Source organism: Neopelma chrysocephalum, unplaced genomic scaffold (genome assembly GCF_003984885.1).
Source record: "Neopelma chrysocephalum unplaced genomic scaffold, ASM398488v2 Primary Assembly neopelma1_345, whole genome shotgun sequence".
NCBI classification, from domain to species: domain Eukaryota; kingdom Metazoa; phylum Chordata; class Aves; order Passeriformes; family Pipridae; genus Neopelma; species Neopelma chrysocephalum.
Genome location: NW_020898009.1, coordinates 991,419 through 1,012,221, shown reverse-complemented (window position 1 = coordinate 1,012,221; position 20,803 = coordinate 991,419). Strand labels below are relative to the sequence as shown.

Sequence of the window (20,803 nt, the reverse complement as noted above, 5' to 3'; positions counted from 1 at the left end):
TTTCCCAAACCAGAATTGGGCTGTGATTTAGGATCACTTTCCCAAACCAGAATTGGGCTGTGATTTAGCATCAAGTCTTTGGGGAAGCTTGTCACAGCAGTGTGTAATAGAGTAATAAAACCTTAACTGCTTTGCTTTAGTGTGTCAAATGACTCATTTACAGTATCATCTGGGAGAGATGAGGCTCTGGAAGATAAGTAAGACTTGCATGGGGAGGGAATATTGAGTAATGGACCCACAGCTATAATTGGAGGGGGAATAGATCTTCTATTTCAGAGCTGAGGAAGTGGTTTATCTGCCCAGTCTGTAAGTAAGTGATACTTCTCTCAACTTCCTCCACATATTCTCCACTTCCTATGTGTAATAATCCTGATATAAATAACTGCTTCATTGAGTCCTAGAGGCAGATACTGCCTGCACTTCTCTATTATATGGGTCTCTATTACATATGTTCTCTATTATAGAGGTCCAACAGGTTGGTGCATAGTCCTGCCCTTCTGGGAGCAACAAATTGATATGGAAGCAAGGAAAATAGCATGTCCCTATAAGTAACCCCCCCTTCCCTATAGCTAACCCCCATTTATGTGGGAATATAGAGCACCATCCCACAGGAAGCCAGGGAAGCGGCAGACAGACATACAAAGGATTATTATATTTGATCAGGCTTGGAAATGGGCTGGAGATAAAGCCCTTGGTGTTTGCTGGACCATTAAACATTTATTATCATCTCTCCCAGTGTGCTGGTAGCTGTAAATAACAGCTGTGATGAAAGAGTGGGGTCAGCAGTTGCCTTTTGCACCGATGTTTGTTAAATGGAGAAGCGGATCCTGTGATTTTTTTAAGAGCTTATGTGGGGGGGAAGCATCTGCCCAGATGCCTTGGAGAGAAGGCATGAGATGAGCTGGCAGCCTGGAGCTCCCCCTTATCACAAGGAAATGCCGAAATCTTAGGAAGTGGGAGAATTCAAACAACAATGAAAAAAAAAAAGATTAGGGCCAGAGTTAGGAGTTAATTTATCCCTGCCCTTCCTAACAAAAATACTTAATGCCCTCGGATCAGAACAGCTTTTGGATCTGGGTTTAATTAGGTGGAAGGAGGGTTCATGGCTCTCCCTCAGCTCAGCCACGGATGGCGAGGCATTTCCATCATGGGACTTCTATTTCCCTTTCCCCCCCCCTTCCCAAGCTTTGGCAGGGAGAGGAGAAGTGTTGCTGCAGGGCTGGGACTCGGCTCCTGGGGTCTGAGCTGCAGCACCTGGTCGGATGACGGGGCTTTTTGAAAGGGGGAATATGAAGGGATTACTCTGTTGCTGGGAGGCCACAGCCCGGCGATTCCTACCGCAGGCAATCCCTCTGAAGTCAATGAGATTGGAAAGCGTGTAAATCAGTATGGAGTTTGGCGTTTTCCTGGAAAAGTGTGGGGGGATATTTGTTTTACTTGCATATAAATCACTTCTAATGAGGCTCTACGGATGTGACTGATCCTTCTCATCACACCGTTGCTCCTTCCAGCCCCAAAGCGACTCTCGCTGTCCTCTCGTTTTTAAATAATTTCGTAAAAGCAGCTCCTGCGTGGGAATTCTCTGTGGTTGTTGCTGGGAATGACTCAGGCGTGTCCTCGTGCGCTCGGGACCTGCGGTGTGAACGGAGAAAGGAGACGGGCTTGTTTTCACACTCTCTCATTTTGAGTCCCCGACATGTTCCTGTTCCACCATTTGGATGTCGTCAGGCCGAGGGATAATTAGAGGGAGCCTGTTTTGCTGCAGAGCCAGATTGGGAATCCACGTTGCCATGAGCAGGGCCAGGTTATTTGTTGGGGAGTGCAAAGCGGTGGAGTGGGTGTCCAGGGAGCTCTGCTGCACCATGAGGGAGAGGATGCTCTGCTGCTTCCTCCCTGTGTCTGCAGAATTTACCTCCTTTCTACAACTTAAATAAATTCATAGAATCACAGAATGGTTTGGGTTGGAAGGGACCTTCAAGACCATCTAATTCCAAGACGTGGGCAGGGACACCTTCCACTAGACCAGGGTGCTCCAAGCCCCGTCCAGCTTGGCCTTGAACACTTCCAGGGAGGGTGGGGCAGCTACAGCTTCTCTGGGAATTCCATTCCAGTCCCTCACCACCCTCACAGGGAAGAATTTCTTCCTAGTATGTAAGAATTCCTTCCCAGTATCTAAGAATCGTAATACCTAAATTGATCATCCCATTTATCAAATGCAGATTTGGAAGCTGGCATTGCACTGCTCCGAGCTGGAGCGGGGCTGTTGGTTCTTTCAGTGGTGCTCTGCAGCCCAAAAGTCTCCTTTCACCTACACCCAGATGTTTAAGGGAATCCTGGGAGCTGCTCTTGGAGCTCTCTGACATCAGCTTGGGTGCTGGTGGGTGGTTTGGGTGCTGTGTGAGAGGACTTTAATGCTCTAATAAAGCATTAGAACAAAGAGCATCAGCTTTTCTCTTGCTGTGTTGAGGAGGACGTCGAATTTTGCCAGATGTTCCAACAGCATAGGTGGTTTCAGCTATTTGAGACATGGCCTTGCCTTATAAAAATGCATCTTGCCTTGTTTGTGCATTGTGCAGCCTGCGGAAAATGTGACCAGCTTGGGTTTGAAAATGAAATCTAAAACTGGAAGAGTCCTACAGAAAGTAACCGAGGAGCCAAATATATATAACTGAATAACTGAGGAGAGAACCAGGTCCCATGAAGCTGGTTGCCAAGGGAATAATTCACTCGTCCCTCCCCCAGCCTGCCAAAATAGTTATTGTTTTCCTCTCCTCCTTGCCAGCATACCCACAGCTCCAGAAGAGCCACCTCTCACTCCTGTAGGTGCTCCAACTGATACATCCCTAATACCACCTCGGGGCCATTTTCATGAGCAGAGCATAGCTTTGAAGGCACCTTTCCCCCTTTCCAGGCCCCCAGAAGAGTTGGTGTGGATGAAAGGTTTGTCCCCTCTTCGCATCGATCCTGTCTGGCCTGGCAGGTGCCCTGCTCCTGCCCACAAACCTTCCCTTCCCCAAGGAAAGAGAAAATGAGGTCGTTTTTAGGACAGTTGTCTAGTTTTGGATGTAAAATCTGGCAGGAATGGAGATCTTCCCAGCTTCAGGCCAAGCGATGTACGTTCCCTGTCCTCTCAATTTATGGCTAATTTCTTTGTTGTTCCTTAGCTTCTGGTGTATTAGCAGCCTGCAAAAAGTTGGGTTATTCCCCAAATCCCTTGAGCTGTGGTCTTCAGTCTTCTTCTTGACCACCTCCATGCCTTCTGCAGGCTGGTGTTCCTCCAGCTGTGCTCGGAATGCTTGGATAAACTTACTTTATATGGGGCCTGCGTTAGTGTCTGGGACAATCTCAGTTATGTGGGACAATCCCAGTCATCCCCCATAAAACTCAAGTAGCTGGGGCAGTAAAAAGTCTGTTTGTTTAATATGAGTGATCTGTGTGAAATGACTCCCTCATCTTGGCACAGACCATTCACTGGGTGTTCCTCTTTTGCAGGTAGCATCGAGAATACTCCCCAGCCTTAATAAGGATTGATTGTTTACTCCTCACCGTCGTCCCGGTTTGGCATTAATCGGAAAAAAGCTTTGACCGTCGCCTTGGGGAGGTGAAGAGGTGAATGAACGTCCCTTTAAAGGTACAGTAGAAGCATTAATGAGGTGATTTGGGTACAGAGGTGGTACTGGTGTGGCCTTTGGAGGTTCCAGGGTGTACAGCTTCCTCGTGGATTCACATCCCTCAGCCTTAGAGGGTGAAAGCTGCTCTCCATCGTTCCCTTGTCTGATCAATGAGCGTGGTCTTCTTAAACTGGGGGATGTTGTTTGTTTTGATGCAAACTTGAACAAGTCCAGCTTTTTTTAGATTTATTTACCTGAAAGAATCACTTTTGAAACTTGTAGGTTTTGTTGTGAGACGTGTAGAGTTTGGGCATCAATATTTGCGCTGTTTTGAGGGCTTTACTTAAGGTTTTTTTTCTTCTTGTCTGCACAAACCAGCATTAAACTGAAACACACTGACCTGTGCTCTTCCCTTGGCACAGATAAGCATGGAATTCTGGCATGAGTGATTTATTAGGGAGGGGGAAAGAAAAAGCCCAGAGTCTTTTTGAGGAAAGGAAGGTCATGGAGTAAGAAGGAAGGTTATGGAGTAAGAAGGAGCATTACTCAGGGCATTGGTGAATTAAACCCCAACATCCATCAGGGAGTTTGTGGGAAGTTTTTCTGGTCCAAGTTCTTCCCGTGGTCTGACTTGAGGAAAAGATTGAGGAATGCTTTTAAAAATCAAAAATAAATACCTTACTGTCAGATTTCTTGTTGGGTATTCCAAAGGGCTCCTTCCAACCCAAACGGATTCGGTGGTGGGATGGTGCTGCTGGAGTAGCAAACGGAGATGTGCGTGTGAGACCTGGTGATTTGTATAATCAGGGTCTTTTCTTAAAGCATTTCTTGTTGCTGTGGCTTCCACAGATTCACCCTGTCTGGAGAAGAAGTTTGTATTTGTGGTTTGATATTTCCTTAATGCCTGTACACAGGGTCCTGCCAACACTGCCCTGCTTCACAAACTCGACCAATTTATGGTTTCATATAAAAATTCTTTGAACTCTTTGCAAACCTGGTGTGGTACCTCCGTGCCAAACTGAAACCAATCCTGACTTTCAAGGATGACTAAATCCTTCCCTTTGAATTTGTGTGATACTTAGGGAAGAGTTTCAGTTCTGTTTGTGAGTGTTTCTCTCTGGACTTCACTGAATTTCGTGTTGTGTTTTGCTACATGTGTTTTTAAGTCTTTTTCTTTTGCTCTCTTTTTGATTTGGGGAAAACTCCTATTGAAGAAAACAGCTAAATTAATCCCAGTAATTGGGGCTGTCCTGTGCAGGGCCAGGAGCTGGACTTGGATGATCCTTGTGGGTCCCTTCCAACTCAGGAAGGATTCTATGATTCTGATTCACTGAGAAGTGGCCAACTGTCCTAGAAGAAGGACTTTGGTGCTTTCTTTCTCCATAGCTGGTCCCAGGAAAGGATTAAGTTCAACAAGACTAAAGTCAGAGATGCAGAAGGAGTTTGCATATGATGCTCAGTGTGAACATTAATAGCCTAAATTCCATTTATTACTCAGTTTTTGCTGGTATAAGAAAAGCCTTTTTAAAGCAGCAGGAGCCTGGATGTGCCTGTCAAGGCTTCTCAGCTCTTTGGGGTTAGAAGGTGGAAATTCAGCAGCCAGCTGGAATCCTCAATCCCCTGGGATTGGCAGGATGTGCCTGAACCCGTGTGAAGAGGAGCAGCCGTGGGCTGATCACCGTGGCCAGTGCTGTGACTGGGCAGGTTAAATGGTCCCAGCAACATTGCTGTGGGTGGGTGGTTTGTCTTGCAGGATGAAGCCAGACGTGGCTTTGTCTCTGTTGGCTGGAGGGAAATAGTCCCACAGCACTTCCCTTCTGCAGCAAAATCCTTCTGGAATAAGGCAGCAAGGTCCACAGCTGAGGTCCTGGGGCTTGTTCAGAGTGGGCTGCTGGGTGAGACTGAGAGGTGAATTTGGAAGATTCCAGGGTGTTTGTTGTACCAGGAGCCTCTTGACTCCCGTGGGCCACTGGAAAGGCGTTTGGGGCTGAGTGTTTTCTCCCTCTAAAACAGGGGTTATAAAATAGCCATTGTGAGCTGGAAGGGCTTGAGCACCCTTTTATGCTTGTGTTTCATTATCCATCACTTCCTGATTGGTGTCACGGGGCCAGAGCATTCAGATTGGGATTATGTGGGAGAAAACCAGTGCATGGAGTCTATACAAAGCTGTCCACTCAGATGGATCGCTGGATTTCTGGGCTTTGTTTGCACGGGTCACATTCACTTGTCACAAGTTGCTGTCCTCTTTTTGTCAGCCATTTCAGCAGTGTCACACGTTTATTCCAGCTCAGACGTGGCACAGGCTGTGCAGCAGTAGTGCTGCTACTTGTGGTAGTGCTGGGAGACCAGGGAGCTTGTGTTTGCAGGGGAGGCTTCAAAGTTTAGCTCTAAAACCTCCAGTGTATCCTAAAAGACTCTGCTTGTGTAATTGGAAACCTCGGGATGCCGAACACCGTGGTGCTCCCAGGTCTGGTGGCACCTCTGAGTGGAGGTCACGGTGGTCTCAAATCAAAACTGGCTGAGTTGAAAACACTGGAGGAGGGGAAGGAGGGTGGGAGGTAGAAACAGACCCACTACCAAACACCTGCCATTCTGTCCCAGAGAGTGCGTGGGAATCACAGAATATTTGGCTTGGAAGGGACCTTTAAAGGTCATCTCGTTCCAACCCCCTGCAATGATCAGGGACATAAAATCATAGAATCACGGAATGGTTTGGGTTGGAAGGGACCTGAGAGACCATCTCATTCCAACCCCTACGCTGGGCAGGGACACCTTTCACTAGAGCAGGTTGGTCCCAGCCCCATCTAACCTGGCCTTGAATCCTGCCTTTCCTAGCCAGGGATGACTGCCCTGGCTCCTTACAGGCTGGTGTTCCAGGGCTGTGGTGTCTGTCCCAGTTACTCCACTGGACAGGACAGTTTCACTGAGCCACAATTGGGTTCTCCCAGGTTTTTCCACCATAATTACTTTCCTGATCCCAGCAGGCTCAAAGGAAGGGTAAGGGGGAGGTGTCCTTGATGACATGCAAGACTTGCAATGAGAACACGGGGGGGGTTGTCTCATCTTCCCCCCAAACCTTAGACCACCAGACCTGCCTTGGGCTTGCAGAAACAGTTGTGTTTAGAGAAATCAAGAGCCTTGTTCAAAAACACCAGGGTTTCTTTGGAAACTCAGCTTTCAAAGTCCACAGAGAAGCCACCTCTGCTCCCAGCAGCGGGTCGGAAGCTGCGTTTTTGGGATTGCTGCCAAGGAACGTCTTTTGGAAACTCTTCCACGTGCGGTGCGAGCAGCAGGACGGGAGGTCTTGATTTGGACTCTTGATGGTAAAACCACAAAGGTTTTAGCAGGGAGTGTTTGGATGCCTCGTTCTTGGCCTTTCCTGTTTGGGTGAACCCCTGCCTGGGCTGGCTCAGAAGCTTCCATCTGACTTTGTAGCAAAGCTGAATTTTCCACTGAATAGGAAAGTTTTTGGGGATTGAAGCAGCTCTCTGTTTTTTGGGTGGAATTCTCCAAGCCGTTGACTGCACCCACTCTGTATTTCTGAATGAAACTAGTCCTGAACCTTCCCTGCAAGGGCAAGAATTTTCACAGATCCACAAAATGGTTTGGATTGGAAGGGACTTTCAAAACCATCTAGTTCCAACACATGGGCAGGGACACCTTCCACTAGACCAGGTTGCTCCAAGCCCCATCCAACATGGCCTTGGACACTTCCAGGGATCCAGGGGCAGCCACAGCTTCTCTGGGCAACCTGTGCCAGGGCCTCATCAGCCTTAAACTTTCCAGAAATTTTCCTTAAAGCTCATGTTCTTCTTCCATATTTGCCCTCTGTGTTTGTAAGAGGGGATGGTGGTGTAGGTCACCTGTCTGCCTGTGACTCACCAACACTTTGGACTGACTGAAAATCGCTTGGAGAAACTTTAAAATTTATGTGGAGAAGGGAGGAAAATCTCTTTCTTACCGCAAAGGCCAACTCAGCATCTTTTTTTTTTTGGAAATCCCTGTGAGAGCAATTTGTCAGAAAACATTATGAGACGTAGGGAGCTGAGCCTGGTGGAGCCAGGCTGAGCTTGAGCACTCCCTTGGTTCGAGCTCCTCCATGCCACCAGCAGGAGCAAAAATCTTTGTATCAGTGGCTATACAGGATAAGAAGGAGAATTTCCCAAAGGATAGGCTTCCTCCCTAAGTTTCATTCTCCGAGGGGGCCCTGAGAAAAGCAGACACACTGGGAAGTTGGTAGCTCCAGACAAGTAGGTGCACGCACCGGGGTGAATACTCACCTGTAGGTACATGGAGAGCTTTCCCAAATTGCCCAGAACCTGAGAAAATGGAGATAAAATCAAAAGGCAATTGCAGTTAATTATGCTTTCAAGGCAACTGGAGATTGGTTGGAATCCTGTGGGATTTCTGAGGCCTCCCAGTGCAATTTCAGGCTGAGTGTGGGGAGGAAGGTTTGGTTGCTGTGGTTGTAGGTGTCTCGGTTGTGTCTGTCACCTATTGCTGGTGTTGGATGAGGGCAGCTTTGGGGCTGTGGATGGCACAGATGTCACCACCAACAAACAGTTACCTTCTCATGGCAAATTTTTCTTAATAGATTTTGGGTTTAGATTTAAAAAAAAAAAAACAAAAAAACAACAAAAGAAGCATTTTTTGCGTGATTGAACTTCATTGTTCTTCTTCCACCCACATACTTTCCTGTTTCTTCCCATCCTCACCAAAATCTGGCCTGCATTTTGTGTTCTGGGCAATGGGAAAAAGCCACATTCCAAGAAGTCTTTGGCTTATAGAGGAATTGGGATATGACCAACCTCCTACGAATGCCAGATGCTGGATGTTCAGGGGGTTGCAGGTGAGCTGGTGGGGGGTAACAGACGTAGAAATCCATCATGACAGTTAAAGGTCTTGTTTTCTATGATTTGAGCTTGGGAAACAAAGGAAGAGCCTTACTTTAATTCCAGAAAAACCAGAGTTTTGAGGGATTTAACAATAGGAGATAACAAAGTAGAGCTGGAGAGTATTTCGTGCTGTGCCCTTTTGTTCCTGTGGGAATTGAGGCCAAGAAGTGCTCCACTAATTTTAGAATTTTGCCTGGCCCAAGCTTTGGGTCTACAAAGACATCATGACAGTGCCCCACCAAACAAAATTCATGAGTGAAATGGCACTGCACGTTTTTTGGTCTGTTCATGTGAGAGTGTTTATTCAGAGCTGGACTTCACCAGCAGGAGCACGTGGTGTTATTAAAAAGATAACACAGGCTTGTTTTTATTCCCTTAAGATGGCAAATCTTTCTTCAAAGAGCCATGAATTAAACAAGACAGTGCCTCACAGCGGGTATTAAGGAAAAAATAATAATTAAAAAAAAGCCTTTGGAATGGTCTTTCCCTCTGGCATCTTCGCTCAGGTTCTGCAATCAGTAATTCAAAGGAGGTTTTGTGGAAAGGGGAGGTGAGATGCAGGAGTTGATATGACTCCCCCAGGGGTGAGAACTTTGAGAGCTGGGACCTGAACATTAATCTCTTTAATTCCAGCTCAACACTTCACTGTGAGATCATTATTTTGTGTGATTAATCTGTGCAATGCCTCCAAAGCCTCTAAAGCCATAATGCTGCACATGCATTGAGGAATCCTACTGTGAGCTGGAGTATCCGGGAGTTTCCTGCCATCCCTGACACCTTTTTACCTGAACTTTGAATCCAAGGAGCCTTCCCTAGCCTTGGTTGGTCTTACTCTGGTCTTGTAGTCATCAGGGCTGATGGTCTTTTTTGAGGAATATGGTTTTCAATAGGGACAAAGAATTCTCAGTGCAAAAATCAGCTAAAATGCTGATATTTGATAGGTACAGGTGCAACTGTAGCCATGACAATGTCATTCATAGTTTTCATACAACGATGAGTGAAGTGTTGTTGTTCTTTAGCTTAATTTCCTAAAGACAGGACGGGCAGTAACAGGCACGGTCTGGGTTTATCGACCCCTCCATCCCAAACAACCTTCCGAACCTCTGCTGCGCAATTCCGCCTTTGAGAACAACCTCCAAACCTCCAAATCTTGCGAATTCCGCGAAAACCGATTAGGAGGGAGACTGAGTGGAGAGGTCAGACCTGAAGCAAAGTCCTGCAGCATAAATTCACCTCTGAAGTTAATCCACGTTCGACTTGTAGGATGCCGCCGGCTCCTCGGCCGAGGTCGTGGTGTCACCAAAGCCTCACGTGCGATGCTGGGCAGTCGCTTCACCCGGATTTTTATGTGGGATGACATCATCTCTCTCCCCTCAGAGGCACGTGCTGCCTCTTCCCCAGGCATTAGCAGATTTTCCAGCAGCACCTCGCGCATCAGAAGCGCTGTGCCCCGTGCCCAGGGCCCCGGGAGTATCTCATACATCACGTTGCAAGCTGTGAAATTGAAGATTCAGCCCCGCTTTGATGCTTTGGCTCTGTGAGCAGCAGAACTAATGTGGCTCAGCATACTAATGAGGGAGGTGTTTATCCTTCGGTGCCTGGCCGGGCGTTGAGCTTCACCCTTGAAAAAATTCCCGGGAGGCTGGTTTTCCTCTCGGGATGGGCCTTGTGAGGGTCCTTGGCAAACAACCAGCGTCGCAGCAGCAGGGGGAAAAACCCACATTTCAGGGAAATAGCCCCGAAAATGAAATCCTCTAGAAAAACTGATCAAAAAAACCTTAAGGAAGGAGGAGGGATTGATGTGGAAATGGTTGTTTTTCGTGGGGGGAAAGTGAAGATGAAACTGAGAAGAGACCTAAGATGGCAGGTCACCACAGGGGTAAAATTAGGATGCTCACAGCTTACAGCATCGCTTGGGGGCATCAGAAATGTTGGTGTTTTCATTTTAGGAGAACCCCTTCTCTGGCACTGTCAGTTTGGGTCACTGTCACCTGTTCATTTTAATCGGGAAATACCAAAATGAGTGAAAGTGTTGCTTTTAACGTTCTCTGGGCTTGGTAAAAAAGCATTTAGAGCTAATAGCTGGTGTTGGTGTTACCTGGAAATACTGACTGGAAAAGACCTCATTGAGATGAAACCTCTTTACAAAGACAGGGTGTCAAAAACCCAGCAGGTTTGTCAGGTACCAAGTCCTTAGGGAATCCTTACCTCCTCAAATCTGTGAACTGGGCAGTTTAAATCCTCTAGAAAGGGGTGGAGGAATACTTGGGATAATTGTGCTTGCAAGGATGGCTTCCACCAGGAAGGGAGAATGCCATGGACCGAACACCTCTGTGAGAGGGGGTGGTGGTTTCTGTTAATTTGGGTGATTTCACACCACTCTGGACACCCCGGAGGCCTGGCCAGGTTGGAGATGGCAAACCTCTGAATTATGTGTGATGCAATATCTGAATTAATGAAAAATCACAGAATCATGAAGGTTGGAAAAGACCTCCAAAATCCTTGAGTCCAGCCTTTGACCCATCACCACCTTGTCACCTGTACCAGAGCGCTCAGTGCCACATCCAGTCATTCCTTGAACACCCCCAGGGATGGGGACTCCACCACCTCCCTGGGCAGCCCCTTCCAATGGTTAACAACCCTTTCCTTGAAGAAATTCTTTAAAATGAGATTATCTCCTGAAAACTCTCCCCTCGACTCAGCTGGAGGGCCTCCAAAGGACAAAGATGGTTTTGGTTTAGATGCCCTCCTCAGCTGTGAAACGGGCATCAAAAATCCCAAACAGAAGTTCTGCTCAAATTGCATGTCCTCTCCACATCCAGCTTTTATATCCCTGGGATTTTAATATCCCTGATCTGGACTTATTTCCACTGAGAAAGCTGAATTCCTGCCGAACCACGCAGTGCAGAACTCGGAGCTGATTTAGAAGCCAGGGAGTTTTAGGAGCTCCTGATTGGAAATTCCAGCGAACAAGGGCTGTTGGCAACCAGCTTCCAAACCGAAATCCCCCACGAGCACAATGAGCTACAATTATAGCAGCTCTCCCGGGTCAGGAAACGAAGGCTGCGACTGCTGTATTCCTGTGTGTGATATTTCTGACACACAATGTTATCTTGGGGATTGTTACGTCGGCTTTTTATGTGGTGCACTGAGGGTGGGGCCGAGGTTAATGGTCTTGTTAATGGTTTTTCGTGTTCTTAATTTAGACTCTGAATGCCGGTCGTTGGGTAAGGAGTGAGCAGCGAAAATTATTCATGCTATTGTGGTGCTGTCACATCTGTGGTGTGGGGAGATGGCTCCAGCTGTAGCACAGATCACCCACTAGATTTACCCACTGAAAGCTCTGGTTTGGGGTTTTTCTCCTGCTCACACCACGTTGGAAAGCCCTGAGAATCCCAATGGATGGGCTTCCCCTGAAGCCAGACCTGTCTGCACAGACTTAAGCCCAGCTGAGCTTCAGCTGGGGGAGAGAAACTGCTCACTGTGTTCTTGTTCAAACTCACCTCTGGCATAATGTCTTTAATTCACCCAAAACTGCTCTTTTTGGACATGTATTCTGGAAGTGCAGTGGAAAACTAGTGCAGAGTCCCTGGGTTTGTGGTTACAGGGCTTTTTTTTCTTCACAGAGTCACAGAATTGTTTAGGTTGGATCATTGAATCCAACCATTCCCCCAGCACTGCCAAGGCCACCACTAACCCACGTCCCCAAGCGCCACATCCACAGGGATTTTAAATCCCTCCAGGGATGGGGACTCCACCACCTCCCTAGGCAGCTGTGCAGGGCTGGACAACCCTTTCCATGAAGAAATTTTCCCTCATATCCAACCTAAACCTCCCCTGGCACAACTTGAGGCAATTTCCTCTTTTCCTCAAAATATTAAAAAACAAATAGCAAAAATTAAAAACCCAAACCACCACAGCACCCAAACCCCCTCAACTTGTTTTGTTTAGTGATCATTCCTAAAATACTTTTGCTCACCAAAGTTATGGAAATAGGCACCCCAGGTATTCTGAGTGTTGGTTCAGGGTTAGTGCTCAATGAAAAATGAAAAAATACAGGAGATTGGCTTTTTAAAAAAATTCTTCAGTGTCTGGTGAGAGCAGGAGAAGGTGAGGACAAACAAACACTGCTGTGTCCAGGCTCAGGTCCTGCTGCAGCTGGTGGCTCCCTGGGACCATTCTGCTGTAGCCTTTTATCAGCGAGGAAGTTAAAATTTTGGGGTCCTCAGCTTCCTAATGGCTCAAAATTCATATTTTTGCAGGAATTTAAAAAGTTCCCCAGAGAAGCTGTGGCTGCCCCTGGATCCCTGGAAGTGCCCAAGGCCAGGTTGGACGGGGCTTGGAGCAACTTGGGGTAGTGGAAGGTGTCCCTGCCCATGGCAGGGGGTGGGACTGGATGATCTTTAAAGTCCCTTCCAACCTAAACCATCCTGTGATCCTGAAAAGATATTAAGTGCCAGTTTCTTTTTCTGGAAACTGCAGTGTCACAGCCATCGTGGGGTAGTTACAGAAGAAACACACGCAACCATTTTGCCGTGGATCAAACTTCCCTTTTTATTTATGGTATGCTCAGCTCACAAATAAAAAGCTTGTTTACTGAAGCCCATTTGCTTTTCTCCAGCCAGACCGACAAGGCTGTGCTCAGGAAGTACCAGAGGGCTGGTTTAATTTTATAAGAATTTTAAAAAAAACACTTCTGAGAGAGCTCTTCGTGTCGTACTTCCTCCATTCAGGACTCCAAGTCTTTCACAAAACCGAGCAGCATCCCATGGGGCCACAGCCATCCCGGGGTGGTGGATTGAATGACTTAAGTATCTTTTTTTGGTCTGATTTGCGACTGTAGCTTTAATTTATTGCCTCCTCTGTAAACCACAGATATGTTTGTTATTTGCAATTACATAGTAAAAGAAAAAAAAAGGGGCTTTATTTGGATTTTTAAGTCATTCTTGCTCTTTGCCTTGGCATTTGTTGCAGTGAAATCCTTTTATGAGGCTTGTGGAGAGAGCTGGGTTGAAACAGCTTCTCAAGGGGACACGTGACAGGCAGCAGCCCAAGGAAGGGGATAGGTTGGATATTAGGAAAAATTTCTTAACCCAAAGTGTTGTCCATCCCTGGCACAGCTGCCCAGGGCAGTGTTGGAGTCCCCATCCCTGGAGGGATTTAAAAGCCTTGTGGATGTGTCACCTGGGGACGTGGGTTAGTGGTGACCTTGGCAGTGCTGGGGGATGGTTGGACTGGGTGATCTCAGAGGGCTTTTCCAGTCTTAATGATTCCATAATTCTAAGGAAAAGAATGAAGATTTTATCCCTTCATGGGGACTGGATAGTGCAGCGTTCACCCAAGTCAGTTTTGTACACCAAATATTGGAAATTTAACTCTTTTCTTTTTTTACCCCAGAAACTCGTATCTGAAATTTAAACACCTACAGGAGTCAAACTTCAGTTTCTCCTTCAAAAAATTGTCCCCATGATGGGCACCTCATGGTCTGATGGTGATGGTCACCATATGCACACACCTCGAGTCAGCAACAAACCTGTTTGTTATCATTTAACACAACTTTGAAAAGTTTACACTGAAATTTTCCTGCATGTGCAATAGTTTCTTTGGTTTTGCTTACCTGAATCTGATAGATTTTTGGTTTTAGAGTGGGGGGAAACTTGTGGTCCAGATCCAGGGATTAGTGATAAAATACTTTGGGGGGAAAAAAAAAGCATGTGGGCTTTCATGTTGATTTTGAATCCACCAATCTCTTGCAAAAGCAGAAAGAGAGGTTGCCTAGAGGAGCTGTGGCTGCCCCATCCCTGGAAGTGTCCAAGGCCAGGTTGGACAGGGCTTGGAGCAACCTGGGCTAGTGGAAGGTGTCGCTGCCCATGGCAGGGGATTGGAACAAGGTGGGCTTTAAGGTCCCTTCCAACCCAAACCATTCCATGATTCTCACAGTTACCGGCTGTGTCGTTCAAGTGGTGCTGATTTTTGGGAAGGTGTGCTCCCTGGATTTCCATCTGTGGTGAGAAGGCATCTCATCCACAACGTGGTGGAGTTGTAGGCTCAGTGCATGTAGCAGCCAGACATGAAAAAAAAATTAGATTAGTTCATTAATATTTTACTAAATTTAAAAAACGCAGCCCAGTAATTGCTTTCCTATCATTACTTTCTGCCTGCACCAAAATAACATATTGCCAGCATGAACCCTGGTGGCAACGGGGAAGGATTGAGTGGGAGAAAATGAGGTTATCTCTTGATCAAAATTATATCAGCTCAATAATAATATTTTGATTAGGAGAAATATTTCTCTGTGCCCCAAAGAGGCACAGCCTTCTTGTGATTTCTGTGTCACCGGAGTTGTTTGGGGAAGGTTGAATCCCACGTGGCTTAAAAATACCAAACCACTAAGACCAAAGGATCATCTTTTAACAACTCTGTCATCTGCTTTAGATCCTTTTTGTTTCTCCAACCTGAGTGTCTGGAAGGAAGTTGGAGCTCCTCACTAAGTGATATTGTTGCCTCTGGCCACCTTTCATGTAGGGGGGGACAACTTGTGAGCAGGGTCAAATCTGTCCAAGGGCTTTGAGATATAGGATTATCAGCACAGGAAGTCTGGGTGGTCTTGGGGCTGCAGCTACGGCTGCTTCTGTTTCCATTTGTCCTGGAGATGAGGTGGCTCTGGTTACAGGATTGGAGAGTGGTTTGATTGGGAAGGGAACTTAAATATCCTGTTCCAAACCCCTGCCATGGGCAGGGACACCTTCCACTAGAACAGGTTGCTCCAAGCCCCATCCAACCTGGCCTTGGACACTTCCAGGGGTCCAGGGGCAGCCACAGCTGCTCTGGGCAACCTGTGCCAGGGCCTCACCACCCTCCCAGCCAACAATTCCTTCCCAATATCCCATCTAACCCTGCCCTCTGGCAGTGGGAAGCCATTCCCCCTTGGCCTGTCCCTCCATGCCTTGTCCCCAGTCCCTCTCCAGCTCTCCTGGAGCCCCTTTAGGCCCTGCAAGGGGCTCTCAGCTCTCCCTGGAGCCTTCCCTTCTCCAGGAGAACCCCCCCAGCTCTCCCAGCCTGGCTCCAGAGCAGAGGGGCTCCAGCCCTGGCAGCATCTCCGTGGCCTCCTCTAGACCTGCTCTGAGAATTCCATGTCTTTCTTCTGCTGGGGACCCCAGAAAATGCCAATGTTTCAATGTCTTGGCATGACCCTACAATTCCTGGCATCGGATTTGACTGGAATTACTGAGCTCAGCCCAGGCTGCCTTCCCCCAAATGGCTGCAAAATAAGGGATAACCCAACTGCATCGAAGGAGCTGCACGGATGCAATAGGTGGTACATAAAATCTGCAGAGTGCAGGTCCTTTGGAACCTCCCTGCCCTTCCATGGGCACACTCCACATGCTCCCTGCCTGCCACAGGGAGCTCCCTTCTGGTGTTGAAAGCCACTTCCTTCATGTCTCCATCCCATGGCTCAGGAAGCAGCGGTACCTGATGGATATTGCGCGGCAGATCGTGGCACTGTGCCACCAGCCTCGCTGGTGACCTCAGCAAAGTCCCTCTCCCTGCTCCTGCTGTTTAAAATTGAGGATAAAAGGCAGTTATCTTATAAAAAGGAAGGTCTGAAGGTGATGCCTGCACGTAGCTCTCTTTGTTGTAGGTGTCTGTACTCCCGCTGTCCTTCTCATCCTCCGGAATCTAAAGGCTTTGGGGCAGCGTTTAGCAAAGGGCTGCAGTGCAGGGCTCGTGTGGCAGTTCATCACCAGGCTGCATCCAAGGGAAAAGAGAAACCCTTTGCTCATAAAAGGGTGAAAAAGGGGTCAGGTTTTGCACGAATCAAGAGATCTTTGCAGCAGCACGGTGGCATCGCTGGGAAAATTCACGGGGACCTCAAAGATAAGGGGAACAGGAGTTCTGAGCGCCGTAGGGTTGTGTTTTAAAAACCCCACAGTTTGCCTTTGCCTCTTTTTTTTTTTGGATGTTAGAGAGAATGGTGTGGGCAGAAGTAGTAGTAGAGCCTCTGCACTTGTATCAGGAAAGCTGCTGATAGGTTTTACCAAGTATTTTCCTGGTGAATTGAGATCACGAGGGAGATGAATGATAGAGCTCTCCAAAATGCCCGGAGGTTCCTTGTGAAGGGTGACAGACTGGATTTCTGGGCTTTGAGGGCACAGCCATGGAGGAGTTATCAGGAAGACGAAGAGATAAATCCAGGATTAGTGCTCGGATGGTTGCTGATAGTAAACAGATCCGTGGGATGTGCAACAGCAGCTGGAAAAACCGTGAGCTGGATATAGTGAAAATATCCACGAATTAGTTTAAAAAAAAACCCTAAACCCTCAGTGCTTAAACTAGTTCTGCAGGGAGAAGAGGTGGAGATGCCAAAACTGGGAGGAGCTTTGATACCCAGCGATGAAAAGCCGTTTCCTGAGTGGGAGGCTGGAAGGATGGATCCTGTAGGCTGGAGTAACACGGGAGCGCTGCCTTTCCTATTGCTCCCCACCTTCCCTTTTCGCTGGGCCATATTTATTATTTCACTTGGGTTATAACTTCCTCACGGGGGCGTGGGAGGGGGGGAAGGAAATGACACTTGCTGTCTTTGTGGGACGTTGGGAAGAGCTGCAGTTTAAGGGTTGGCTCTGAGGGCTCGGTGTCACCGGAGCTGGGAGAAATAACGCGCTTCCGAGCGAATTCCTGCAGGTACCTCGGGTGAGGTAACCTGAAACCTGGCATTTGGGGTGCGGCAGAGGAAGATTGCAACCCGTCCAGTTCTGCTTTGTAACGTAACACACCGTGGAAAAGGGCCTGTTGGGGTTTTTTTTTAACACTTCTTTTTGTCTTTTAGGCTTGTAGCGGCTCGATGGCTTTGGGCGCTCCCAAGCTTCGGGTGGCTGTGCTTTGTTTGCCTCCAGAGCCCAGTTTCCCTTCACACAGTCACAATCGGGCAGGAAACGGGTTTCTTGTGCAGCCAGCCTGGTTTTCTCGACAGCAAAAGCTCCCTGGGTCCTGCTGGGAAGCTCTCCAGCTCCGCTCACCCCCACGCTTCCCCGTGCAATTCCTCCGCAGCAGCGTCCAGCCAAAGCTCGCGGTTCCCTCGGCCTCACCTGCCTCTGCACAACGCTCCTTGTAGTTTTTCTACCTTATACCTCAAAAAAAACACCCCCCCAAACAAACAGCCTTGCCTGCACCTTTTCATATCATTGTACAAAATGTAGCCGTCACACCCACCGGCTTCCTTTTAGGTTTTACCCGGCGCTGGGCTCCTTGAATAAAGGGATTTATGCCGGGCCGTGGCAGCGGCAGCCTTTCCTCCTGGCATGACCAGACTCTCAATGTGACATTCAGAGCTGTAAAACACTCCCTGACAATAGCTGGTGTTGTTCAAAGAGCGGCATAAATAATCAAGGGGGGGGATTTTTTTCTCTCTTTTTTTTTTTTGATGCAAGAATAACATCTCCCTGGGCTGGCTGAGGAGGCAAAGGGCTGTTTGCAGGAGCAGTGTTGGGATCTCAGGATGGTGACGTGGAAAAGTGGGGCTTGAGGTTGTTATCTAGAAGTTTTTTAACATTGAGGCACGGGTCAGAGGTGTTGGGACCTCAGTTCTCTCTACACAGAGAATATACATTTATACAGAGTAAAATAATTCTGGTTTTGTACAGAATAAAGTAATTCTGTGATCCAGGTTTCTGTGGTGTGACGGGGTGACTTTGTGGCCCGAGCTTGAGCTGCTGATGGGATACCTGGGAAGCCAAGATCCCAGAGCAGTGAGGGACCTCAGGAGGTGTCCAGTGCAACCTCCTGCTCCAGGCAGGATCAGCTGTGAGGCTGGATGGGTCTGAGGAGCAGCTGAGGGAGCTGGGGGGGCTCAGCCTGGAGAAAAGGAGGCTCAGGGGGGACCTTCTGGTTCTGCAACTCCCTGACAGGAGGGGGAGCCTGAGGGGGTCGGGCTCTGCTCCCAGGGAACAAGGGACAGGAGGAGAGGGAACGGCCTCAAGCTGTGCCATGGGAGGTTTAGGTTGGATATTGGGGAAAATCTCTTCATGGAAAGCGTTGTCAAGCAGTGTTGGAGTCCCCATCCCTGGAGGGATTTGAAAGCCACGTGGATGTGGCACTTGGGGACATGGGTCAGTGGTGGCCTTGGCAGTGCTGGGGGAACAGTTGGACTCGATGATCTCAGAGGGATTTTCCAACCTTAATGATTCTGATTGTGCTCAGGGCTTTATCCAGCTGGGTCTTGAAAACCTCCAGGGATGGAGGTTGCCCAACCACTCAGGGCAACCAGCTTGACTGACCCCGTGGTGGAAAAGCTTCTCCCTCCATTTTGAACATCTCATTTCATCTTCTGCCCCTTGTCTCATGTCCTCCTGCCCTGTGGGCCTTTGAAATCCAGACTCTCCCTTCTCCCTGACCTCCTTGGACATGCTGGAAAGCTGCTAAGCTCCCTTTCTCCCCTGGCTCTGGTGGCTGAGTGTGTCCAGAGAGAAAAAGGGGCAAACATCTCTGTATTTGTGTACCTACCACATACCTCAAATTAAAATAGAAATAGAAATTTGTTGAAGAAGTCACCAGAAATATGGATTAGCAGTTTGATGACATTTCCTCCCAGGTCATTAACCCACATCTCAGGTGACTTGGTCCTTCTGAAACTTCTCTAGAAAATATGTATTTTTTTATTTTTCTTCAGTCTTTACATTCCTTGCTATCAGTACCTAATAGGTGACGTGATCCCAGCACTATTTTCTCAATTAGGTGGCTTTTTGGTGCTGTGACCTGAATACAGGGCAGAGCAACTGCTGATTTAACCCTTTCCAACGTGATTTTTCTGTTCTTTCTCCTAATTCTTAAAAAAAAAAATCAAGAATCTCATCACTAAAGCAGCTTCTTTCTTGCTAATTTCTCCAACACTGTGAAAATAAAGCACTGAAACCAATGTGTTTTGTACAGTGAACGTGCAGAGGGAAAAGCTTCTGTGCATCCTTTCGACTGAAGCTGACCACAACCTCATCTCTTAAAACGGTGTATTTGTAAAAACCAATTTAAATATGCTTATTTTTTAAAAAAAATGTGTTTTAAAACTAAGCTTAAACTGAGAAAATAAATCCCCCTGTGCAGTAGCTGTGGCCATGCCCAGAGTCTGCCCGGCACGTGCCGTGGGTATGAATGAGCGCCGGCAGTTTTGTCTCCGGGCTGGATTAGGCACAGTTGCTACTGGAAACTGCACAGCCTGGCTCAGGGAGTCTGTTCCTCTCCGAAAGAGAGTCCCTGCCCATGGCAGGGGGTTGGAACCGGATGATCTTTAAGGTCCCTTCCAACCCAAACCATTCTGTGATTGTATAAAAGGGGGATGAGGACGTGCCCCGAGCCGGTGCTGCAGGCTGAGCTCATCCCAGCCCACACCCATCCAGCATCCCTAAATGTCACTCCAACAGCATCCAGAGGGGGCTTTTCCTTCTGGGATTTGCTTTCAGATGAAATGTTCTTACCTGTGTCTCTTTAGAAAAAGTCTGTTTTCAGGAGTCAAGCCCCACCAAGTCAGTGTTTTGGCCAAGGTGCGGTTTGGGTTTTAGCACCACTGCTTGCACAGGCAGTTGTCAGTCCTGGAGCAGCGATGGTGGGTTGGTTTTGAGATGTAAAACAAAAGCTTTTGTGCACCCTGGTCGGTGTGTGCTGCTTTCTGCTGTTGGGAGGGAAGCACCAGCCTTGTTCTCAGCCCATTCCTGCCCTGGCCTTCCCGCGAGCCCATTGAACTGGCTCCTGTCAATCAACGGTGCTTTCAGAGCGAAGCCGTGGGATAAAGCTCCAAAATCTCTCTGTGTCAGCCCTGGAGTGGTGACTGCACAGCCTGGTTTGTGGGTGTGCAGAGCTGCCCATGTGCAGTCAGTGTTGCACAGTCATTTGTGCCTGTCAGAGGAGTTGGACTCGATGATCCTTGTGGGTCCCTTCCAGCTCAGGATATTCTGTGATTCTCTGATCTGCAGCAGAGCTCGGGTTATTTTCCTTATGAAAATAATCTGAATTTGGAAGCCCCTGGGTTATGTTCACTCTTTCTAGACTAAGTTTAATAGCACCAGTTTTAAACTGTGGCCTTGATCAGTGGAGAAGGGAAACGATGTTGTGGTGTCTACAGAGAGGATGTGGCATTTCAGTACCTAAAGGGGCTTATAAAAAAGAGGAGTGACCTTTAAAACAGGCAGATAGTGACAGGACAAGGGGGGATGGTGTTAAACTAAAAGAGGAGAGATTTAGGTTAGATATTAAAATTTCTTCGCTGTGAGGGTGTTGAGGTCCTAGCACAGGTTTCCTAAAGAAGCTGTG

General features: G+C 47.8%; 1 protein-coding gene across 2 annotated transcripts in view; it reads left to right on the top strand.

Moving 5' to 3' along the window:
• The window catches only part of PTPRA (protein tyrosine phosphatase, receptor type A), a 116,744-nt gene that overhangs the window by 23,507 nt on the left and 72,434 nt on the right, over positions 1-20,803 (top strand). For both annotated transcript variants that reach the window (XM_027705549.1, XM_027705550.1), the window contains exon 2: positions 3,493-3,631. In XM_027705549.1, the coding sequence (XP_027561350.1) occupies positions 3,614-3,631 (18 nt within the window). In that variant the 5' untranslated portion in view covers positions 3,493-3,613. The remainder of the gene's footprint in view (positions 1-3,492; positions 3,632-20,803) is intronic.